This window comes from Felis catus, chromosome D1 (assembly GCF_018350175.1).
Source record: "Felis catus isolate Fca126 chromosome D1, F.catus_Fca126_mat1.0, whole genome shotgun sequence".
NCBI classification, from domain to species: domain Eukaryota; kingdom Metazoa; phylum Chordata; class Mammalia; order Carnivora; family Felidae; genus Felis; species Felis catus.
Genome location: NC_058377.1, coordinates 114,687,684 through 114,710,868, shown reverse-complemented (window position 1 = coordinate 114,710,868; position 23,185 = coordinate 114,687,684). Strand labels below are relative to the sequence as shown.

Below are 23,185 nucleotides of genomic sequence, written 5' to 3'. Positions count from 1 at the left end.
TTGATGTATGTTGTGTGCTCTCTGTTGCTGTGGTTTGGCTGCTCTGTCCCACTGGTCAGTCCTCTGCAGAGCTCCTTCTTGCTTATAGTGGTGGAGTATTTGGACCTTCAACCAGAGGTGCTTTAATTTGTTTGTTGAAGTAACCCTGGAATTAAAAAAAGGAAAGGGGGGAGGGGAAAGCCCGATCCCATAAAAAGAGAAAAATAAAAGGGGGAGAAAAGAAATCCAAATGGAGAGTCAAAAAACCGTAAGTCTAAATCCAGAGAAAGAGAGAGGAAAATAAGAAGAAGATGAACGAGAGAAGGTCAAAAGATAATAGAGTAAAAATGCTTGATAAAAAATATTAATATTTATACATATTATGTATATAATAAGAATTGGCCAAAAACAAATCAGAAACTATGAGCCTGATTCCAAATGAAAAAGAGTAGAGGGATAAAGAAACAGAAAAGAAAAAAATGAAGGAAAAACCCTAAAACCAAACCAAAACAAAAAGAAAACAGTTGTGTTGGTGCCCGGGATGGGTGGCCGTGCTGGTGTGGAAGAGGGGCCAGCTGTGTTGGGTCCGTCAGTCTTGCTCCCCTCGATAAGCAGTCGCCAGGCACGGAGGGGCGGGGTTTGGTGTCAGCGGGTTCTGCCTCCACTGGGGTTGCTGTGCTACTCTCTGAAGTCAAACTGTGTCGGTGTTGGGGAGAAAACTGGCGACACCGCAATCTCTCGTCCCCTGACTGGATATCTTAACCTGCGCTGTTCAGGCAGCCCTCACAGAATGGCCAGTCTGGGTGGTCTGTCTCCCAGCCTTCCGGACTCTCGGCTGGGATTCAAAACCCATAGTCTTGAGGGACCCAGCTCAGTGCGGCTCCTCTCCCCTGTTCTGGGGTAGAGCCACCCCGTGATTCTGATCTTTTATCAGGGTCTTTTGCCCTTGGGGAGGCCATAAACCCTCTTCCCGAAGTACTCCGGGAAGGGGACTGCTCTCTCCCAGTGAGCCCCTGAGATTGCTACTCCTTGCTATGCACCCCGTGGCCAGCTCCCTCCTCCCCAGGAGTGCTTGCCATGGCTTCCAGCTCCCTTCCGGAGATAGCCGTGCACTTTGAAACCTCGGAGTTTCAGCTCCTAAGGATGTTTGCAAAATAGAAAGTGGCACTCTCCGTATTTCTTGTTCCCCAGTCCGTGGTCCAGAGAGGCTTTCCTCTTGTGTTAGCTCAATATCGCACTTTAACTGCCTCTTTCTCTCCTGCTCTCCCTTTTGTCCCTCCACAGAAGGGGTTCCCTCCCCTCCGTGCATATGCTGTTTTACCTCCCCCGGTTCACATACACGCACCTCGATCCTGCCAAGCTGTCTTCTTGCAACTGTGGAGATCCTTTTGCCGCTCTGCAGATCTATTTCCTGTGTGTTCCAAGTGAACTGACCTCAATATAGCTGTGTTGTAGGGGGTACGGGTATCCCGGTCCCCCTACTTCTCTGCATCTTAACTCCTCTGGCCAAAACCATTATTTTTATTATTTTTTTATTTTTTAAGAATATTTATTTTTGAGAGAGAGAGAGAGAGAGAGACAGAGAACACGCAGGGAAAGGGCAGAGAGAAAGACACAGAATCCAAAACGGGCTCCAGGCTCCAAACTGAAAGCACAGAGCCCGACGTGGGGCTCGAACCCACAAACTGCAAGATCATGACCTGAGCCGAAGTCGGACGCCCAATCGACTGAGCCACCCAGGTGCTCCTCTGGCCAAAATCTTAAAAAGAATATGTGAAAAATGACATGTCATCAGGGGGCTTTGAAAAGAAAAGATCCGACAGATTTCAGAGATCTAGAAGGCTGCACAGGTGCAAGGCTGTATGCCTAGGAAAGACTCAAGAGGCCCCCGGTGTCTCACCTCTGGCTAATCTTGAGTCCCTGTGCAAATAGGAAATGAGGGCAAAGGCAGAGTTATGGCTGCCTTGAGTACTGAAAGTGTGCTTCTACACACAGGGTCCTTGGAACACTTATTCAAGGCACTTAAGGACATCCCTGACCAATCATTAACTGACCATTAAGTTAAGTGAGCAAAGACTTTAGTAGCTGTAAACTATAGGGAATTTATGGACTTTACAGAACAAGTCCAGGAAATTCACTAAAAAAACCGACCGCAGCAACAACAATAACAGCAAACTAAACGCCAGGTACTGCCAGCAACAGCAGCCCCTGATTCCCAGCAGCCCCACTTTGATTTCCAGAGTTGCCATATTACATTGGCGAAAATACCCAGTTTTCAATAAAAAATTATGAGGTATACCAAGAAAAAGGAAAATATGGTCTATGTACAGGAAAAAAAATAGTAGAAACTGTCCTTGAAAGGGTCCAGATATTGAACCAATTAAACAAAGACTCTAAATCTGGTATCATAAATCTGTTCTAAGAACTTAAGTAATGTTTTAAGAATTAAAGGAAAAGATGAAAATGATGTCTCACCAAATAGAGCATATCAATGAAGAGGTAGAAATAAGCCAAATAGAAATTTGGAGTTGAAAATACAATCACTACATTGAAAACTTACTGGAGGGGCTTAACAGCAGATTTGAGCTGGCAGAAGAAAGAATCCGTGAATTTGAGAATAAATTCGTTAAGATAATCATTAAGATCTATATCAAGGTAAGCATAGGTCCAATCTGAGGAACAGGAAATAAAAAAGTAAAAAATGAACAGAGCCTCAGAGATCTGTGGGCCATCATCTAGCACACTGATGTATCTGTAACTGGAGTCCCAGAAAGAGACGAGTAGGAGAAAGATGCACAAAGATTATTTTGAAGACACAAACTCCCCGAATTTGGTGACAAACAATAATCTGCATATCCATAGGATTAATTTAAGAAGGAGATCAGTTTCTAGACGTATCACAGTCAAACTGTTGATAAAGACCTCAGGATACTCTTGAAAGCAGTGAGGAAAGTGACACCCTCAAGAGATCCTCCAGATTAACAGCTGATTTCTCATCTAAAACCATGGAGCCCAGCAGGCAGTGGGCTGACATCTGCACAATGCTGAAAGAGAGACTGTCAACCAAGAACTTTGTATACAGCAAAATCATCCTTTAAAAATGGAGAAGTTTAAGATATTATTTTTAACATTTATTTATTTTTGAGAGACAGAGTGTGAGTGGGGGAGGGGCAGAGAGAGAGAGGGAGACACAGAATCCGAAGCAGGCTCCGGGCTCCAGGCTCCGAGCTGTCAGCACAGAGCCCGATGCGGGGCTGGAACTCACAACCCAGGAGATCATGACCTGAGCCGAAGTTGGATGCTTAACCGACTGAGCCACCCAGGTGCCCAGGATATTATTGAATAAACAGGAGTGAGGGAGTTTGTTGTTGGCAGACCTGCCCTACGATAAATATTAAAGGGAGTGCTTCAGGTTGAAATGAAGGACACTAAGTGGTAGAATACATGAAGAAATAAAGAGCAGTGGTAAAGACAACTGCATAGGTAAATATAAAAGCATAATTCTTTTGATAACTTTTTTTTAAAATCTGGTTTAAAAGACAACTACATTAAATAATTTTAATTTACAAACACTTTAAATAAAACTGTACTGGAGCGCCTGGGTGGCCCAGTTGGTTGAGCCTCCAACTTTTGGTTTTGGCTCCACTCATGATGTCATGGTTTGTGGGTTTGAGCCCTGTGTTGGGCTCTGGGCTGACGCTGCGGAGCCTGCTTGAGATTCTCTCTCCCTCCCTCTCCCTCTCTCATCCTCCCTCTCTGCCCCACCCACACTAGTTCTCTCTCAAGATAAATAAATAAACTTAAAAATAAAACTGTACTGATGGGCTTATAACGTATAAAGATGTAATTTGTGTGACAGTAATAGTACAAAGGAGGGGAGAGAAAACAGCATATATATCAGAGCAAATTTTCTGTGTACTATTACAATTAAGTTGGGATTGTTTTAAGTTAAGGTGTTAATTATAATCTCCAAGCAAGTACTAAGAAAGTAGCTTAAAAAAACACAGCAAAAGAATAACAAGGACATTAAAGTGGTACACTAAAAAATACCTGTTTACCCAAAAGAAGATAGTAATGAAAGAATACAGGAACAGAGGCACAAGATATATAGAAAATATAGCAAAATGGCAGATACGAATCCTACCTTATGTAATTGTTTTAGATGTCAGTGGATTGAACACTTGAATTGAAAGGCAAGGAGACTATAGATTGCAAGATGACAAGTCAAAGAAAGAAAAATAATGTGCCTTGCAAATAGTGACCAGAAGACAGCTGAAGTGGCTATGCTAATGTTAGACAAAACAGATATTAAGACAAAAATTTAGAGACCTAGAAGAAGAACATTTTGTAATGGTAAGGGGTCAGTCTCTCAAGATATATCGTTTATTTGTTAGTTTATTTATTTTTGAGAGAGAGAGAATGAGAGAGAGAGGGAGGGAGGGAATGTAAGCAAGTGAGCAGGGATGAGGCAGAGAGAGAGGGAGAGAGAGAATCCTAAGCAGGCTCCATGCCCCGTGTGGAGCCCAATTCGGGGCTCAGTCTCACCACCATGGGATCATGACCTGAGTCGAAATCAAGAGTTGGACGTTTATCCGACTGAGCCACCCCGGCGCCTCTCAAGATGTATTGTAAACATAGCTACACCTAATAACAGCACCCCCAAGTACATGGGGAGGAATAGATAATTATAAAAGTTGGAGACTTCAGAACACTACTTTCAGTAATACATCTACAACTAGACATGATCAGAGTGAATAGGAGACTCAAACGACACTATAACCCAATCAGGCCTAGCAGTCACCTCTAGACTGTTCCACCCGACAGGAGCGGAATATGTAAATTCTTCTCCAGGGCACATGGAGCATTCTTCACAATACACTATACAATAGATTTCAAAGGATTGAGATCATACAAAGTGAGTTTTCCAGTCACATTGGGATGAAATTAGAAATCAGTAACAGAAGGAAATTTGGAAAATTCACAAATATGTGAAAATTGAACACTGTCCTAAGTAACCACTGGGTCAAAGAAGGAAACACAAAGGTGTTGGTTAGTAAGCTTCTTGGGAGCTTCCTGGGTGTAATCTGAAACTGGGCCCTGTATTTGGAGGGCAGGAAGAGACTGACTGAAGAGGCAGGCCACTCCACATTGGTAGGGGGCAAGTTTAATAAGCAAAATAACTTACATACGAGGTTTGGCCTGGGCAACTGAAGGACAAATGGATCTTTGTACCTATCTGTGAAATCTTGAGAAGTTTATATAGAGACCTTAACTAGATCAGTCACATATACTTTCCAGACGGTCTCAGCACCACATCACTGTCAAGGCTATGTCCTTGGAGCAGCTTCATGGAGAGGAGAAGGCAAGTGGGACCCATATTCCAAGGACAGGGACCGCAGTTTGCCGGGGTCTAACTCACATAACCTATGCTGAGATACAAGATCTCAAGGGGCACCTGGGTGCCTCAGTCAGTTAGGCCTCAGACTCTTGATCTTAGTTTAGGTCTTGATCTCAGGGCTGTGAGTTCAACCACCGAGTTGGGCTCTGTGCTGGGCACGGAGCCTACTTAGAAAAAAAAAGAAAGAAAAAATGGAAGAAGATCTCAGATCATTAACCTAATATTTTACTTTAAGAATCCAGAAAAAGAAGAGCAAACAAAACCCAAAGCAAAGCAGAAAGAAGAAAATAAGATTAGATCAATGATTGGTTCTTTGAAAAGAATATCAAAACTGACAAACCTTTAGCTAGACTGACCAAGAAAAATAGAAGACTCAAAATTATTTTTTTATTAAAAAAATTTTTTTTTACATGTATTTATTTTTGAGAGACAGAGAGACAGAGCACAAGTGGGGAGGGACAGAGAGAGGAGGAGACAGAATCCAAAGCAGGCTCCAGGCTCTGAGCTGTCAGCACAAAACCTGACATGGGGCTCAAACTCACAAACCGTGAGATCATGACCTGAGCCAAAGTTGGACGCTCAACCAGCTGAGCCACCCAGGCGCCCCGAAAAGACTCAAAATTATTAAAATCAAGAATGAAAGAAGGGACATTACTACCTTTATAGAAATAAGAAGGATTATAATGGAATGATATGAATAACTGTATGCCAAAGATTAGATAGCATGGGGCACCTGGGTGGCTTAGTCAGTTAAGCATCCAACTCTGATCTCAGCTCAGATCTTGTTTTCAGGGATGTGAGTTCAACCCCTGGGTTGGACTCTGCACTGGGTGTGAAGCCTACTTAAAAAAAAAAAAAAAAAAAAAAAAAGGTAACATAAGATGGAGAAATTTGTAGAAAGACACAAGTAACTGACAATGACTCAAGAAGAAACAAAAAATCTGCATAAAGAGATTGTATTAGTAATTTAAAAATTTCTCACAAGAACAATTCCTAGCCTAGGTGGCTTCACTGGTGAATTCTACAAAAAACTTAAATAATCAGTTCTAATCCTTACAAACTCTTTGGAAAAACAAAGAAGAGGAAGAAACACTCTCCTATTCATTCTGAGGTCACATTTACCCTGATAACAAAACCAGATGAATACATCACAGGAAAGAAAACTCAGTATAATATCCATTGTGAATATAGAAGCTAAAATCTTCAATCAAATACTAGCCAGCTGAATCCAGCAATAAGAAAGATTATACATCAGGTCATTGTGAGATTTATCCCATGAACTCAGGATTGGCTTAACATCTGGAAATAACCATGTTAATACAACAAAGATCTAAAAACATCTGGTCATATCAGTAGATGCAGAAAAAACACTTAATGAAACCCAGTACATTTTTATGATAAAAATACTCAACGAACTAGAAATACAAGGGAATGTCTTGACTTAAAGTATATCTATGAAAAATCCACAGCTAAGATCCTATTTAATGGTGAAAGGCTGTTACCCTCTGAGATCAGGAACGTGACAAGGATGTTTGCTTTCACTGCTTCTATTTGATACTGGAGCTTGTAGCCTGGCAGTGACAAAAGAAAAAGGAATAAAAGGCATCCAGGTTGGAAAGAAATAGAATGATCCCTATGTGTAGGTGACATCATTTTGTATATAGAAAATACTAAGGAATCCATTAGAAAACGATTAGAATTATAAGTGGGTTGAGGAAGGTTGCAGTATATAAAATCAATGTAGAAAAATTAATTGTATTTCTGTACACTGACAATGAAGGAAACAGTTCCATTTACAATAGCATCAAAAAGAATAAAGTACATAGGAATAAGTTTAAACAAAAAAAGCCTAACGCTTGTACACCTAGCTATGAACAGTAGTTGGAAGGGAGTAAAGGAGCCCTAAATAAATGGAAAGACATCCCATGTTTATGGATTGCAAGACTTAATACTGTTAAGATAGCAACAATCCCCAATTGATCTAAGATTGAAGGCAATCTTTATTTAAAAAAAAAAAAATCCTAGATGCCTTTTTTTTTTTTTTTTTTTTTTTTTGGTGAGATAAGCTGATTCTAAAATACAAACACAAGGGGCGCCTGGGTGGCTCAGTTGGTTAAGTGTCTGACTTTGGCTCAGGTCATGATCTCACAGTATGTGAGTTTGAGCCCCATGTTGGGCTCTGTGCTGACAGCTCAGAACCTGGAGCCTGCTTTGGATTCTGTGTCTCCCTCTCTCCCTGCCCCTCCCTTCTTGTGCTCTCTCTCTGTCTCAAAAATAAATAAACATTAAAAAAAACTAAACAGAAATTCAAGGGACCCATAGTAGTCAAATCAGTCTTGGACTGGTTAGATGAACAAAGTTGATGATGAACAAAGTTATTCCAAAACTTAATACAAAGTGATCAAGACATTGTTGTTATGGTGTAAGGATAGATATATAGATTAATGGAATGATGTGGAGAGTGCAGAAATAAACCTTGACATTTGTGGTCCCTTGATTTTTGACAAGAGTGCCAAGGCAATTCAGTGGGGGAAAAGAATAGTCTTTTAAACAAATGGTGCTGGGAGTACTGGACATCCACAAATAAAAGAATGAAATTAACCCCTACCTCACATCATACACAAAAATTCACTCAAAATATATCATAAATGCAAAAGTTAGAGCTGTAGAACTCTTATAAGAAAATAGTAAATTTCTATGGCCTTGGGAAAAGGATTCTGATACATTGACAGAAGTATAAGTGATAAAAAATAAATAACAAGGTTTCATCAAAATTAAAAACTTTTCATGCTGCAAAATGCTATCAGGAAAGTGAACAGACAACCCAAGAATGAGAGAAAATATTTGAAAATCATGTACTTTTCCAATTTGGCAATAAATTATATTAAAAAAAAAAAGAAAATCATGTATTTGATAAAAGGCTTGTATCCAGAATACATAAAGAACTAAATTAGAAGACAACTCAATTAAAAATGGTTAAAGTATTTGAATATACATTTTTCCATAGAAGGTATACAAATGTCCAATAAACACATTAAAAGCCCTCAGGCAAATGCAAATCAAAACCACGGTGGGATATTACTTCATACTCATTAGTATGGCTGTAATAAAAATGATTGGGAAAAAAAATGATGGACCATAGCAAGCATTGGCAAAATTGTGGAGAAATTGGAACCCTCATTCTTTTCTAGTGATATAAAAGGGTGCTGCCCTTGGGAAGAACATCTTGTTAGTTCCTCTAACATAGAATTATCGTATGGCCCAGCAATTCTACTCCTAGGTGTCCTCCCAAGGAAAACGAAAACATGTTCACACAGAAACTTGTACACCAATGTTCATAGCAACATTATTCATAGTAGCCAAAAAGTAGAAACTACCCCCAAATCCGTCAAGTGATGAATAGATAGTAAAATGTGGTAGACCCATACGCAGTTTGGTCCTTAAACAGTGCGGTGTTAGGGGCACTTAAATCCTGTGCATTAAGAAATCTGCATGAAACTTTAGTCCCCTCAAAGCTTAACTACTAATAAATAGCCTACTATTGACTGGAAGCCTTACCAGTAGCATATTGGTCAACACATTCTTTGTATGTTGTATGTACTATATACTCTTACAATAAAGTGAACTAAAGAACGTGTTATTCAGAAAATCATAAGGAAAATACATTTACAGTACTGTATTGTATTTACCGAAAAAATTTATGTATAAGTGGACCTGCACAGTTTAAACCCATGTTGTTCAAGGACCAACTGTAACGCAATATTATTCAGCAATAAAAAGAGATGGAATGTAATTCATGATACCTTGAAAATATACTAAGTGAAAGAAGCCAATCACAAAAGACCCTATAAAGATTTTATTTATCTGAAATGTTTAGAGAAGGGAAATCTATAGAAATAGCAGAGTAGTGATTGCCAGGGGCTGGAGGAGGGAGGAGCTGGTGAGTGACTGCTAACGGGTTTGAGGTTTCTTTTTGGAAAGATGAACATTTTCTAAAATTAGATTGTGGTGATTAATACACAGCTCTGAATATATTAAAAGCCATTGAATTACATACTTTAAATGAGTGAATTGTATGATATAGGAGTTATGTCTCAATAAAGCTGTGAAGGAAAGATATGCCATAGTCAACAGACACGTGAAAAGATGCTCATTATCATCAGGGAAATGCAAATCAATAGCACAGTGAGCTGTCATCTCAACATCTGTCAGAGTGACTAGCGTCAAAAAGACGAGAAATCACTAGAGTTGGAGAGAATGAGGAGAAAGGGGACCCTGTGTCCTGTTGGTGGGAATGCAGATTGATGCAAGCACTATGGAAATAGTATGGGGGTTCCTCAAAAAGTTAAAATACCATACGATTCTGTAAGTCCACTTCTGAGTGTTTGCCTGAAGAAGACAGACACACTAATTCAGAAAGATACCTGTGCCCCTGTGTTTATTGCAGCATTATTGACAGTGGCCAAGATACGAAAGCAGCCGAAATGTGTGTTGATAGATGAATGGATAAAGATGTAGATGACATGTATTTGTCACATACATGTACGTACACACACACACAGGACTATTACTCAGCCATAAAGAGGATGAAATCGTACTGTTTGCCTCAATATGGATGGACCTGGAGGTTATTATGCTAAGTGCAATAAGTCAGAGAAAGACAAATACCATATGATTTCACTTATATGTGGAATCTCAAGAACCAAGCAAATGAACAGACAAGACAAAATAGAAATAGACTCATAGGTATAAGAATGTACTGATGGTTGCCATGGAGGGGGTTGAGAGTTGATGAAAACAGGGGAAGGGGATTAAAGGTACAGGCTTACGGTCATAAATAAGATGGGTGATGTAGTACGTAGTTAATAATGTGTAAGTAACCACTTTGTATGATGACAGGTGGTAGCGGGATTTATAGTGGTGATCACTTCTTAATGTGTTTAAATGTTGAATCACTATGTTATACACCTGAAACTAACAATATTGTGTGTCAACTGCACTTGAGTAGGAAAAGATAATCAGTTAACGTTTGTCAGTCAAGAGTGGCTTTATCTTCTACGGCATAACAACTTGATATTTGAAGTCTTTTCTTCTGGTTTGTTGTTGAGGGTTTCTGTTCTGAGGCCTGTCCTTCCTATACATCCGTAAAGGGAAAACATAGACGCTGTCCTTGATGACGATCCTTACAGCCTCCCGTGACTATGCTGCTTTGTGTGGTCTTTTGGCTCCTTATCTTGTGTGGTCCTCATCATGGCGCGTTGATGGATGACATTCCCATGTAATGAAGGAGAAACTGAGGCACAGAGACATTAAGTTGATGGCCCCAGCTCACATAACTATCGAGGCGTGGGCCGGCATTCCAGTGCAGGCTTGATTTCAGACTTTTTGGCCACTGTGCTGACCACCTTCAGTATAATTGTAGCAAAAATATTTTCCTTAAAAAATAGGATTTTGTTTGGTAAATTTGGGGCTTTAGGTTTACTTAGTGAAATTCTTTTTTTCCTTTTTTCTTTTTTTAAGTTTATTTAATTTTAGAGAGCATGAGCAGGGGAGAGGCAGAGAGAGAGGGAGGGAGGGAGGGAGAGAGAGAGAGGGAGAATCTCAGGCAAGCTCTGTGTTGTCAGCATGAAGCTCAATTCAGGGCCCCATCCTATGAACCGTGAGATTATGACCTGAGTCGAAACCAACAGTCGGCACTTAACGACTGAGCCACCCAGGTGCCCCAGTTGTAGGATATACAGACTAAAATTCTTTATTTAGACCAAATTTTATTGTAAATTTCATACTTACTACCTTAAGGTTTTCGTAGTTTGGTACTGTACTCTTTGTTTCCAAAGTTAGGGTCTCAGCTTGCAATGAGAAATCATTAACCGGCATGTTATTCTGGAAGACCGACCAGGGCGGTATTTCTAAAAATCCAGAAGCTTTTGTTAAAGCCTATCTGCAGAGTGCATTCTTTGCTACTTACTTGGGCACAAATTGTAGCTTGTCTGGGGGCAGTGGTTGCGGGCTCGTCTGGGTTACTCATTAGCTACCAGAGCTCGTGAGTCCATGCTGGGCACTGCCTGTTACAAGTTCAGGGTTGTCAGGGGCTGAGCAACCTGCTGAACTTAGAGGCAGCGCCAGGAGGCGAAGACCAGCCACTCTTCGTGGAACAAAGATCAAACCACAAGCCCAGTGAGGCGTTTCCCTCCAGGCCAGTTACCCTTGTTGACAGTTTTCCCTTTCAAAACTGGTTTCCGAGGTCAGGGTGGGCCGTAAACCTCTCCCCAAGCCCGCAAGGCGAATTCTTCATCTAAAAAGAGAAGGGTTTTTGCTAGGTTTGCTCCCCGCTATGTGGGGTGGCTTGGTTGTCGGTGGGGCCCCCACCTGTCTGGAGAGAAGTACAGTATGAATGAGCGTGAACTAGCCTTTGCCAGGAAAGCCCCTGACGGACCCCAGTGGACAGGGTGCTCTGCAGTGTCCTCCCCTCATGGGGACTGAGGGATGGACAGTGCACAGTGGAAGAGGCCGCCAGGACATTTTGGTACATTCAGGACATAAACGTTGGTTTGGATGTGTGAATCTGCATGTGGGTTATCAGTCACCCACAGTTACACTCGATTTTCTTTAAAACCTTGGACAGGCATGTTAGAACCCAGTGCGGCAGAGGGCGTTCCCCTTCGGCGTTTGAAGGGTTAACACTTAGGGCTAGCCTCGTTCAGCTGAGTGAAAGCATCCAGTTAAGGGCTAGTGTTTGTGCCAGGCACTGTTGTGAGGGCTCCTTGTACTCCTTGCTGCCTGCGGTGGTGTCTCTGCTGGGAGACGGGGGCACTGAGGCGTTGGTGAATCGGTGGTGCAGCTTGGACCTGAGCTCAGGGAGGCTCCCGCACCAGGCCTTCCACCGTGTGTGTGTGTGTGTGTGTGTGTGTGTGTGTGTGTGTGTGTGTGTGTGTCTGGGCACTGTCTCACGAGCTCCCCTTTCTGGGAGTCCCCAGGGGGGTTCACCTGCCCCTCCGCTCGAGAGGGAACCCCAGTCATCCTGCCCAGCCTCCTTTGTCTGTGTTGGTCGCCAACCAGCCCTGTGGTGGGTGTGCTTGTGCAAGGCTGTTGAGATGGGAGAAAATCAGCTGGGAACAGTGACAAGAAGGGCCCAGGAGACCAGGGTCACTGTGGCAGTAGAGACAAGGGGGCACCTAACCTTGTTGTTGGAGGGGTGAGGGGGGTTTCTTGAAGAGGTGACACCCTTGCTGCTTAGTTGGGGGGGGGTGAGGTGGAGGAGAGGATACTGCAGGGGACTAGGGGTGGGGAGAGAAGGGCCTGGCTGGTGGGGGGAGGGGGCTCCGCTGGATCTCCTTGGGCCCCGCCCCTTAGGGGAGGGACGATGAACAGTGAGCAGGATCTTGTACACTGGTGGCACGTGGGCGGGGGGGGGGACATGGATGGCATCCACTGTCCTCGGAAGAGGCTTGGGTTTTGTGCAGGGGAAGCTGTGGTCAGATGCATCGAAGGGACCCAGCCAGAGCTTGAACATTTCTGGAGTTAAGGGATCCAGTGTCTCACAAGGCAGTTTACTCCTAATTTCTCCTTTTTGTTGTAAAATAAAACACAGACCTATGTTTGGAAATTAATGAGTTATGATAAAGCAAACACCCTTGTGACTTCCACCCGGGTGATGACCCCAGAAGCCCTTCTGCTTGCCCCATCCCATTGATCCCCCCTCCAAACCTCCTGTCCTCATTGGGTTCCTTTGTGTCCTTTACAGTTTTCTCACACCAGGATGCATCCTGAACATTCTGGTGTGGTCTTGCCCATTTCTAAACATTTCCTGTTCTTTAATCTTTATTCCTTTCTTTTCCTTACAACAGTCTGCTGAAGACCCGGGACATTTAAGGGACCTTAAGTTGTGGAGGTCCTAGTGTGTTTCACCATGTTCTTGGCCATCTGCCAGCTGGGTGTGGAGGCTGAGTCGCATATAGTCGACACCTTGGCAAGACTGGAGGTGAAGCTCTGCTGTTGCCTGTGGGGCTTGTGTGGTGTCCATCTGACCCCTTGTGATGCTGTTAGCTGCTCGGTTCCCGCCGTTCTGTGGGGGGAGGGGCCAAATGGTGATATTCTCATTCTCACTGACTTGTGAGGATCCTTTTATGAAGAGACTGTTCCCAGTTACGCTGGGGGATGGTTCCCGTGGAAGAGGCAGGGTAGGTGCTCAGTTCTTTCCCCTTGTTTATCAGGTTTCTTTATTAAAAAAAACTTTTTTTTAATTTTTATTTTTTGAAATTTATATCCAAGGTAGTTAGTATGTAGTGAAGCAATGATTTCAGTAGATTCCTTAATGCCCCTGACCCATTTACCCATCCCCCCTCCCACACCCCCTCCAGCAACCCTCCATTTGTTCTCCATATTTATGAGTCTCTTCTCTTTTGTCCCCCTCCCTGTTTTTATATTCTTTTTGTTTCCCTTCCCTTATGTTCATCTGTTTTGTGTCTTAAAGTCCTCATATGAGTGGAGTCATATGATATTTGTCTTTCTCTGACTGACTGATTTCACTTAGCATAATACCCTCCAGTTCCATCCACGTAGTTGCAAATGACAAGGTTTCATTCTTTTTGGTTGCCGAGTAACACTCTATTGTCTATATGTCCCACATCTTCTTTATCCATTCATCCGTCGATGGACATTTGGGCTCTTTCCATACTTAGGCTATTGTTGGTAGTGCTGCTATAAACATTGGGGTGCACGTGTCCCTTCGAAGCAGCATACCTCTCTCCCGTGGATAAATGCCTCGTAGTGCAATTGCTGGGTCGTAGGGTAGTTCTATTTTTAACTTTTTGAGGAACCTCCATGCTGTTTTCCAGAGTGGCTGCACCAGCTTGCATTCCCACTAAAATTTTTTAATGTTTATTTATATTTGAGAGAGAATAGGGGAGTGTGAACAGGGGAGGGGCAGAGAGAGAGGGAGACACAGAATCCGAAGCAGGTTCCAAGCTCCGAGCTGGCAGCACAGAGCCAGATGTGGGGCTCGAACCCACGAACTGCAAGGTCATGACCTGAGCTGAGGTTGGATGCTCAACTGATTGAGCCCCTCAGACACCCCTATTACCAGTCCTCAAGTCAATTTGTTCCTTAGTATCCTCTCAAGGTGACTAGGTGGTTTTTAAAATGTAATTTTGAACTCATGGATTTCAATGTTTTTGTGAATTTTGACCATTGCACTTTTTATCCTCTTGGAAGCTCAGGCCGTTCCCACCTTTGACTGATGGAGTCTCTTCATTTGGGTGCCGTTTCTGACCTGGCCCTGGTGGCCCGTGGTCTTTGACAGTCCTGTGAGGGCCGGGCTGGTCTTGGGCCTCTCCCTGTCGTGGGGCCAGCGGTTCCACCGAGAAGCCTGGATTCCTGTAGCGGGAACTGATGCTCCCCGATGCGGGTGTGGGGTGCTCACGGTGGCCAGGCGTCGTCGCGCTCAGTAAGCCTCCTCCTCTAGGAGGTACACGCACGCGTCTTGAAGGGAGAGTGCCACATGTGGTCCCGTGGACTCCAGCCGAGGTCAGGGCGGCCGGGGTTTTCTCCGGAGCCTCGTCCACACCTGGAGTCTCAGGGACTGGGGATGACTAGGTGGATGGCCCCCGGCTCACTTCCCGCGGCTCTGCCCCCGCCCCGTCCCGCGTGTGTGCCACTCCGCCGTCCCTTGCTTCCCCGGAGACGTCGCTGGAGTGCCACGAGCCTCCTGGCCCCCCCCCCCCCCCCCCCCCCGCTGCTGTGAGGCCACATGGCGCAGGAGTGTGGCGGGCACACGTGGGCTGATTGTGCCGGCCGCAAATCCCTGGTCGCAGGTCTCGCCTCCCCACGGAGCCCCCCGTGCCACCGCCTGCCTCCCGCTGGGATGCGATGCCGGAACCTGAGGGGCCCCGCTTTTCTCCATCAGGCAGCTTGCCCTTTTTTCCTGGGTGTCCAGGCGATTTTATTTTCTGTGAAGTCAGATGCTTCTATTAGAATACGTGTTGGTGTGTGTTATTTGGGGCCGGCGTTCCCAGGAGCTCGCGTGGTCATTTCAGGGAAGTCTTCGAATGACGCCGTGTAGCCTCTCTGCTGCTTGGTTGGCCGCCGGCCTCAGGGACTCCTGCCACAGGTCGCGTCTCTGTCCATTTGCAGTGCTTGCTGCTTTTTCTTGAACCCTTTATCTCGTTTTCCATTTCCGTCTGGTTTGAGTAATTTTCTTCGTATCTTCTATTTCTGTCCAGACCTCTGCCGTGTCTCTTTGCTCTCGTACCCCGAGGCCATTCTTCGTTTGTGGAACGATGTTTCTACTTCCTGTTTACCCGATACCTGAATGTTTCTAGTGGATTTTTGGGTATTTTCTCGGTTTTTCTTGCCGTCTCTCAGCTGGCTTGGAAACAGTGCTCTGATGTCGGTGCCCCGTTGGAGCGTCTTTCTGCGGCCCTCGAGCAGTTCCAGGCGAGAGCGTTCTGCTCGGTCCCCTTCGTTCCTAGAGTTTCTTTGTGCGGAGTTGACCCCAGCACTTTCCCGCAGCTTGTTTTTCCGTGAACTTCGTTTCTGAGCCGTGGGAGGAGGCATGGGCCAGGGCGGGCGGCGGCTCCATCGGCAGGCACCCCCCCCCCCGCCCCCCCACCTGGCGGCTGCTCCCCGCGGACCTTCCCTCTCTGTGTCACCCGGGGTGTGACGCAGTGCGGGCTCTCCCGTCTTGGCTGCGGCCCCCTGGGTGCTCCCGCCCGGCTCTCTGGTCTGGCTGAACCCCCCCCCCCCCACCCCGTTCTTCTCTCTGCCTTCTCCGCACAGGTGCACCGCGTGGCGTCCGTGGCGTCCATGGCTTTCCTTTTGAGGGGGTGTGTGTTCAGAGAGGTAAAGGAACTCCCCCTGGGTCACAGAGGGAGCAGAGACCGCTCGCGGACTCCAGCCTCCCACGCCTGCCTCTGGAGCCCACTCGTGGCGTTTGCTTGCGCCTTTCCTCCAGGAGAGCCCTCGCCTGCCCTGATTGAGAAAAAAATGTGTACTTCCGTGTTTGTTGTAAATTGGCTGTTTTATTTGTTATTATTTTTATTTATTATTTTTTAAAATTTTATTTTGGAGACAGTGTGAGCGCGAGCAGGGGAGGGGGCAGAGGGGGGAGAGAGGGAGAGAGGGAGAGAGAAGGAGAGAGGGAGAGAGGGAGAGGGAGAGGGAGGGAGAGGGAGAGGGGGAGGGAGAGAGAGAGGGAGAGGGAGAGAGAGGGAGAGACAGGGAGAGGAAGAGGGAGGGAGAGAGGGAGAGGGGGAGAGAGGGAGAGGGAGGGAGAGGGAGAGAGAGGGAGAGAGGGAGAGGGAGAGAGAGAGAGGGAGAGAGAGAGGGAGAGGGAGAGGGGGGAGAGGGAGAGAGAGGGAGAGGGGGAGAGGGAGAGAGGGAGAGGGGGAGAGGGGGAGAGGGGGAGAGGGAGAGGGGGGAGAGGGGAGAGGGAGAGAGAGAGACGAAGAGGGAGAGAGGGAGAGGGAGAGAGAGAGGGAGAGAGAGAGGGAGAGAGAGAGGGAGAGAGAGGGAGAGGAAGAGGGAGAGAAGGAGAGGGAGAGAGGGAGAGGGAGAGAGAGGGAGAGGGAGAGGGAGAGGGAGAGGGAGAAGGTCAAGCAGGCTCCACACGCAGCCGTGGGGCTCAATTCTCCAACCTTGGGATGGCGACCTGAGCCAAAACCGAGAGTCAGACGTTCAACCGACTGAGCTACCCAGGCGCCCCTAGATTGGCCACTTAAAACAAAACAAAACAAAACAAACTTTGGATAAAAAGCTGTAGCTTCCGCCCTGGCCTGGTCTTGCTCTGTGGACGGAGCGTGGTTCTACCGTCTGCTTCTGTCTCCTGGTGGTGACCCTTATGACTCTATGTGCCTTTAGTTTTATTTTGTGATTTCCCAATCTTGGGTAATCTCTGCAGGTTTTATGAAAGCTGATTTAGCTCATTTCGCGTTACTGCTTCTTTCCACCGTCTCCCCGTCTTCGGACGGTCTGCACAACATGGGTTTCTGCCACTCAGGGGGCCTCTTCTCCTGTAGGGCTTGCGGAGGTGGAGTGGCACACGTCCCAGAGAGAGCACGGAGACAGATTCCCGTCCACCTTGTGAGCAGCACAAACGCACACGTGCACACACACAGCCACAGGCGTGCACATACACGCATACACGGGTGCACGCTCCCACCCAGGCACACATACAGGCACACGTAAACAGGTGTGTGCCCCCACACAGGAGCACGCCTGCGTGCTCACACAAACACAGGTGTGCATGCACACACAGGCACACTCGGTGCACGCTCAGGCTGGGCTGCGTCAGGCTGCCTGCAGGCGCCGGGTGTGAAGCGGGAGGCTACCAAGATAGCATTTTCACGGCCGTTTCAGCCAGGTCCAGAAAGCTTACTTCAGCAAAAATAACACTAAGGATGACTTCCCTGCCGCCCTGGGCCATTAAGCCTACTGCTCTAGCGGGTACCCCCCGACTCTTCAGGGCTGCGCCTTATCTTTAAATTTTTTTTAATCTTTATTTTTGAGAGAGAGAGAGAGAGAGAGAGAGAGAGAGACAGACAGACAGACAGACAGACACAGAGCGTGAGCAGGGAAGGGGCAGAGAGAGAGGGAGACAGAACCCGAAGCAGGCTCCAGACTCTGAGCTGTCAGCACAGAGCCCGATGTGGGGTCGAACTCACGAACCGTGAGATCATGACCTGAGCGGAAGTCAGACGCTCAACCGACTGAGCCTCCCAGGCGCCCCTGGCTGTGCCTTATCGTAACTGTTGTGATCGGCTCTGGCCTGCATGACATCGGGGCTGCTGAGGGGGGCTGGACGCCCCTTCCCAGCCTGTCTGCCTCCCTGTTTCCCCAGAGCTCACCGTGCTGTGCTTGTTCCGTTAAAGGTCTCCAGCCCCCACCGCTGCCTGGAACGGTGGCTCCCTGAGGGCAGGAAGTGTTGTTTTGACCTACTGTCTGGTCTCGGTACCTCGAGCGGTGCCTGGTGAGTGAGCCTGCCTCGTGGCCCTGTCCTGACCAGCTGCTCCCCAGGGGCTTTCTAGGGTGGGATTGGCTTAAAGCGGTGTTCCTTTAATCTGGCAGATGGGAAGCCCTACCTAATGGCAAATTAGCAGTAAAAGATAAATGATGTTCTGGGAGCGTCCTGGAGAGAGGGAGGCCGCCTTGCTGGAGGAGGTGACAGACGTGCCACAAGGGGAGGCAGAGCAGGTGGACAGCATTTCTGGAGGAGGACGCAGGCGAGCGCAGTGTCTGGGCGTCTGTGAGCGGGGGGGCGGTACTTGTTCCAGCGGCTGCTTTCCTTTCCTCTCCCGCTGCACGCTGTCGCCAAAGCAAGGATCGCCTGGAGAGGGTCTTTGATAGTAAACTGGTGCCGGCTCTCACAGGGCGATGGGCATTTACCCAGATTTCCACATACAGCTCACTGTGTCCTGTGTGATGAATCGCTTCTTCCATTTTTACAGTACTTGTCAAGATTTGTAGCCCTTAGGAAGTGTCCTACACTCTCGAAGCCTCGGTTTCCACATTCGGTCAAGGTGGAGCAAAACCGTGCGTAGTCTGCTCTCCATTCCATGGCCGACACGCTGCATACACACAAATATTTGTTGGATTGAGTCCAATTTGCAACAGATGTAGAATTTAGCGAAAGTCTGACTGTCGTGTATATGATGTACTTTCCATCTCTTTTGCATATGATGGAGAAAACTTCCCAGACTTCACTGCATGTGGTAAAAGATTTATCAGATTTTGTAGTTTGGTGAATTTCATAGGGGAGGAAAATTGGAAGCTGCTAAAAGGTTTAAAACTTTATACTTTCAAAAATTATCCACGGCAATAACAGTCAATTTTAGGAGTTAACTATTAACTGTGGAAAATGTTCAGGTATTTTGAGTGCTTACAGTTCCAGAACGGTGGCAGAAGAGGGGATTAAAAATGGTGCTGTAGGGGTGCCTGGGTGGCTCGGTCGATTGAAAGTCTGACTCTTGATTTTGGCTCAGGTCATGATCCCAGCGTTGTGCGATCCAGCCCCGCATCCGGCTCTGTGCTGAGTGTGGAGTCTGCTTAAGATTCTCTCTCTCCCTCCCTTGGCCCCTCTTCCGTCTCTAAAATAAAAATAATAATAAAAAATAAAGTAACGATGGTGCTGTAGACCCCTTCGGTTTTTAGAGTGGCTGCTTTCCTGTGTGGTGCTTCTGGACTCACCCTGCTTTGACCTGGGACAGCCCGTGTCAGGGCCCCAGCTTCTGTCCCAGTTGCCTCCCTGCTGGTTTTGGCTGCTGGCAGTGTGGTTCTTTCTTTGCCTCCTAAAAGCAGTGATTTTTGCCTTTAATTCTGAGGTGTTGGTCTTGTCGGGGAACAGATGTTTGCTCAGAAGTGAGTTAAAGTAAATGCATTTGTGTTCTCTCTTTTTTTAGGCAAAAGTAAAGAAGCAGAAATAAAGAGAATAAACAAAGAACTGGCAAACATTAGATCAAAATTTAAAGGTAAGTGTGTTCAGTCTTTTTCGTGAAATGTCCTTTTGTAAATCTTCTGGAGCGGGGCCTCGTCTTCTAATGCCTTTTAACTCTTTCCTCTCTGAATCAAAGTTCTGAGTTAGCACAGTTACTCTTGTGGCTCTGCTGGAATTAAAACGTGCTTAGGGTCAGGCCATTGGTCGCTCTTGAGTTGTCTGAGAACTTGTGTGGAAGGGATGGGGTGGAGGGGCCCCTCCCGGGACCCAGCCTCTTCCTGAAGAGCAGCTCCTTCCACTCCTGGACTTCACTCCTTCAGGTCTGGGAGTGGTGAGCCAGACAGACCCGGTGCGGTCTGGGCTCAAAGCGTGAATCTCAAAGAAGTGCTCTACCTGAGGCCACTCACTGTTTCGGTATGACAGTTATCTGGGCACTTCTTGTACCAAAGTGTTCCTGGCTTTGTGAACCAGTCCCGAGCCACATCGCCCAGCCTCTCAGGTGGTGCCTCTTTGTAGGCCAGCATGTCTGGAGCGCACCTCCCTGGGCGCCCGCACCTTGAGGGGCTGCGAAGTGCAGATGGTCAGTACTGAGGACACGTCTGTGAAAGGCTGGCTGATCCGTTAAGGCTTACTTTCTCAGTGAATTTTTCCAGGTTTGACATCCGGTTCACGTGGCTGAGCAGACTTTAGCCATGAGAGTGGCTGGAATTGCCCGGGAACAGTGAATAGAGGAGAGGCTGGGACTGAAGCCAAGGAGCTGGGGCGGGGTGGGGTGTGTCGGGGGGACACAGAATTTCTAGGAATGGGTGGCTTCTCAGGGCTTGAGGATGGGTATCCTGTGTTATCAAGGGATGCAAACTAGTGGACCTCCAGTATTTCCCTGTGGAGCCCTAGGGAAAGGATTATGTTTTCATATTTTGAATTAGGCCTGAGGATCTTCTAGAAGGTCTGTGAAACTTCTGAAATTGCACACGAAAAGGTTTGCTGTTTCACACACACATGTATGCGCATATACGTGTATATAGTACGTGTGTATGTTTGGGGAGGTCTATAACTTTCATTGCTTAAGTTTTTTTTTATTTAGTTGTTTTTCTTAAGATTTTATTTTTTTATTAAAAAAATTTTTTTTACATGTTTTTATTTATTTTTGAAGGAGAGCGAGACAGAGCATGAGCCGGGGAGGAGCAGAGAGAGAGAGGAAGACATAGAATTTGAAGCAGGATCTGGGCTCTGAGCTATCAGCACAGAGCCTGATGCGGGGCTCGAACTCACGAACTGTGAGATCATGACCTGAGCCAAAGTCGGATGCTCAACCGACTGAGCCACCCAGGCGCCCCAAGATTTTATTTTTTTAGAGCAGCTTTAGGTTCACAGCAAAATCGAGGAAGGTACGGAGATTTCCCATACACCCCTGCCCCCACACCTGCACAGCCTCCCCACTGTCGACACCCCATCAGGCAGCTGAGGAACCTATGTGAACACGTCATCATCACCCAAAGTCCACAGTTGATGTCATGGGTCATTCTGGGGGCTGTACATTCTGTGTGTTTGGACAAACGAGTGATGACACATATCCATCACTGCAGTATCGTACAGAGTTGTTTCATTGCCCCAAAAATCTCTTGTGCTCTACCTGTTTATCCTTTCCTTCCCCCCCGGCCCCTGGCAACCACTGATCTTTTTACCGTCTCCATAGTTTTGCCTTTTCCAGAATGTCATAGAATTGGAATTATACAGTATGTAGCCTTTTCAGATTGGCTTCTTTTACTTAGTAAGGTGCCTTTAAGATTCCTTCTTTCCACGGCTTCCTAGCTCGTTTCTTTTCGGTGCCGAATAATATTCCCTTGCCTGGACATCTCACAGTTTGTTTGTTTGTTTATTTATTTATTTATTAAAAAAAATTTTTTTTTTCAACGTTTATTTATTTTTGGGACAGAGACAGAGCACGAATGGGGGAGGGGCAGAGAGAGAGGGAGACACAGAATCGGAAACAGGCTCCAGGCTCTGAGCCATCAGCCCAGAGCCCGACGCAGGGCTCGAACTCCCGGACCGCGAGATCGTGACCTGGCTGAAGTCGGACGCTTAACCGACTGCGCCACCCAGGCGCCCCTCTCACAGTTTATTTATCTGTCCACCCGCTGAAGGACATCTTGATGGCATCCGGGCTTTGTCAGTTGTGAATATAGCTGCTGGGATTATAAATAAAGCTGCCGCGAATGTCCCGTGAGCTCGCGTTTCGTGGTCGTAGGTCTTCGGCTCCCGCGGTAAATACCGGGGAGCGGGGCTTCTGTGTCGCGTGGTAATGGCGTGTGGGGTTTTCTCAGAAGCCACCAGACTGTCTCCCAAAGCGGCCGCCCCGCCTCCCATTCCCACCAGCAACAAACGAGAGTTCCCGTCGCCCTGTGTCCTCGCCAGCATTGGGTGATGTTGCCGTTCTGGCTTTGGGCCGCTCCAGTGGGTGTGTGGAGGGATCTCACAACGCTTTTGATGTGCGTTTCCCTCATGCCACGTGACGTGGAGCATCGTTCCGTGGGTCCGTTTGCCGTCTGTGCCACATGGTGAGGGGTTTGTAACTTTCACTGCATCCTAAAGGCACTGTCACATGGTGGTTAAGAGTAAGGTTGCCCTGACCACCTGCAGACAGGGTCCTTGCTCTGATGCTTTACAAGGTGTGCTGCCTTGTCACGTTACTTACCCTTCCCTGTGTCTTTTCTCGGCTTTCACGTGGGCTACTGATGATCATTTCAGGCTGGATTCTCTGTGAATCAGACCCTGAGCTAGGCTCGGAGGGCTGAGGATTTATGAGAGGAGCATCTGTGAGCAGGGAAGGGAGGGAGAGGGCTAGAGGCGGGCAGGGGAGGCCCGTTTGGGAGCTTTGACATGAAGATTGCCTGTCAGGGGCATCTGGCGTGGGGTGGGCACGGCCGGGCCCTTGTCCCCCCGCCTCGTGCAGCTGTGGCTCGAAGCCAAGGAAGGCAGTCCCTGACGAAGCTGACCCTTTGAGGTCCCCACGCTCTTGGCAGCCCCAGTCCTTCACTGAAGGGAGGGTCTGTGTCTGCTGCAGTAATTCTATCTATATGTGGAACTAAGCGTAAAGTGCTCTATGGAGAGCGAATGCCTATAAACGTTAACCGTGTTGTTATTAAAAACGAGTTCATGGCCCTTCGGATGGTACGTCTTCAGACTTTCCGTATAAACGTTTGGGGGCAAACAAGCCTTGTGTTGTTTCTTCTGTCTTCATGCCTGCCTAAGCTAAGCTGTCCTAGGGAGGGAAGGAGGTTCCCTCTCCCCTGTGAAGCAGTTGGCATTATTGAGTATGTGTGCACCTTGCATAGTAACAGATAATAGAAAACCTAGCCTTTGTCCTCAGAAATGTGCAC

General features: G+C 46.7%; 1 protein-coding gene across 3 annotated transcripts in view; it reads left to right on the top strand.

Moving 5' to 3' along the window:
- AP2A2 (adaptor related protein complex 2 subunit alpha 2) overlaps positions 1 to 23,185 on the top strand; it is an 89,470-nt gene that overhangs the window by 25,878 nt on the left and 40,407 nt on the right. For all 3 annotated transcript variants that reach the window (XM_045039741.1, XM_006937670.4, XM_006937669.4), the window contains exon 2: positions 19,771 to 19,839. In XM_045039741.1, the coding sequence (XP_044895676.1) occupies positions 19,771 to 19,839 (69 nt within the window). The remainder of the gene's footprint in view (positions 1 to 19,770; positions 19,840 to 23,185) is intronic.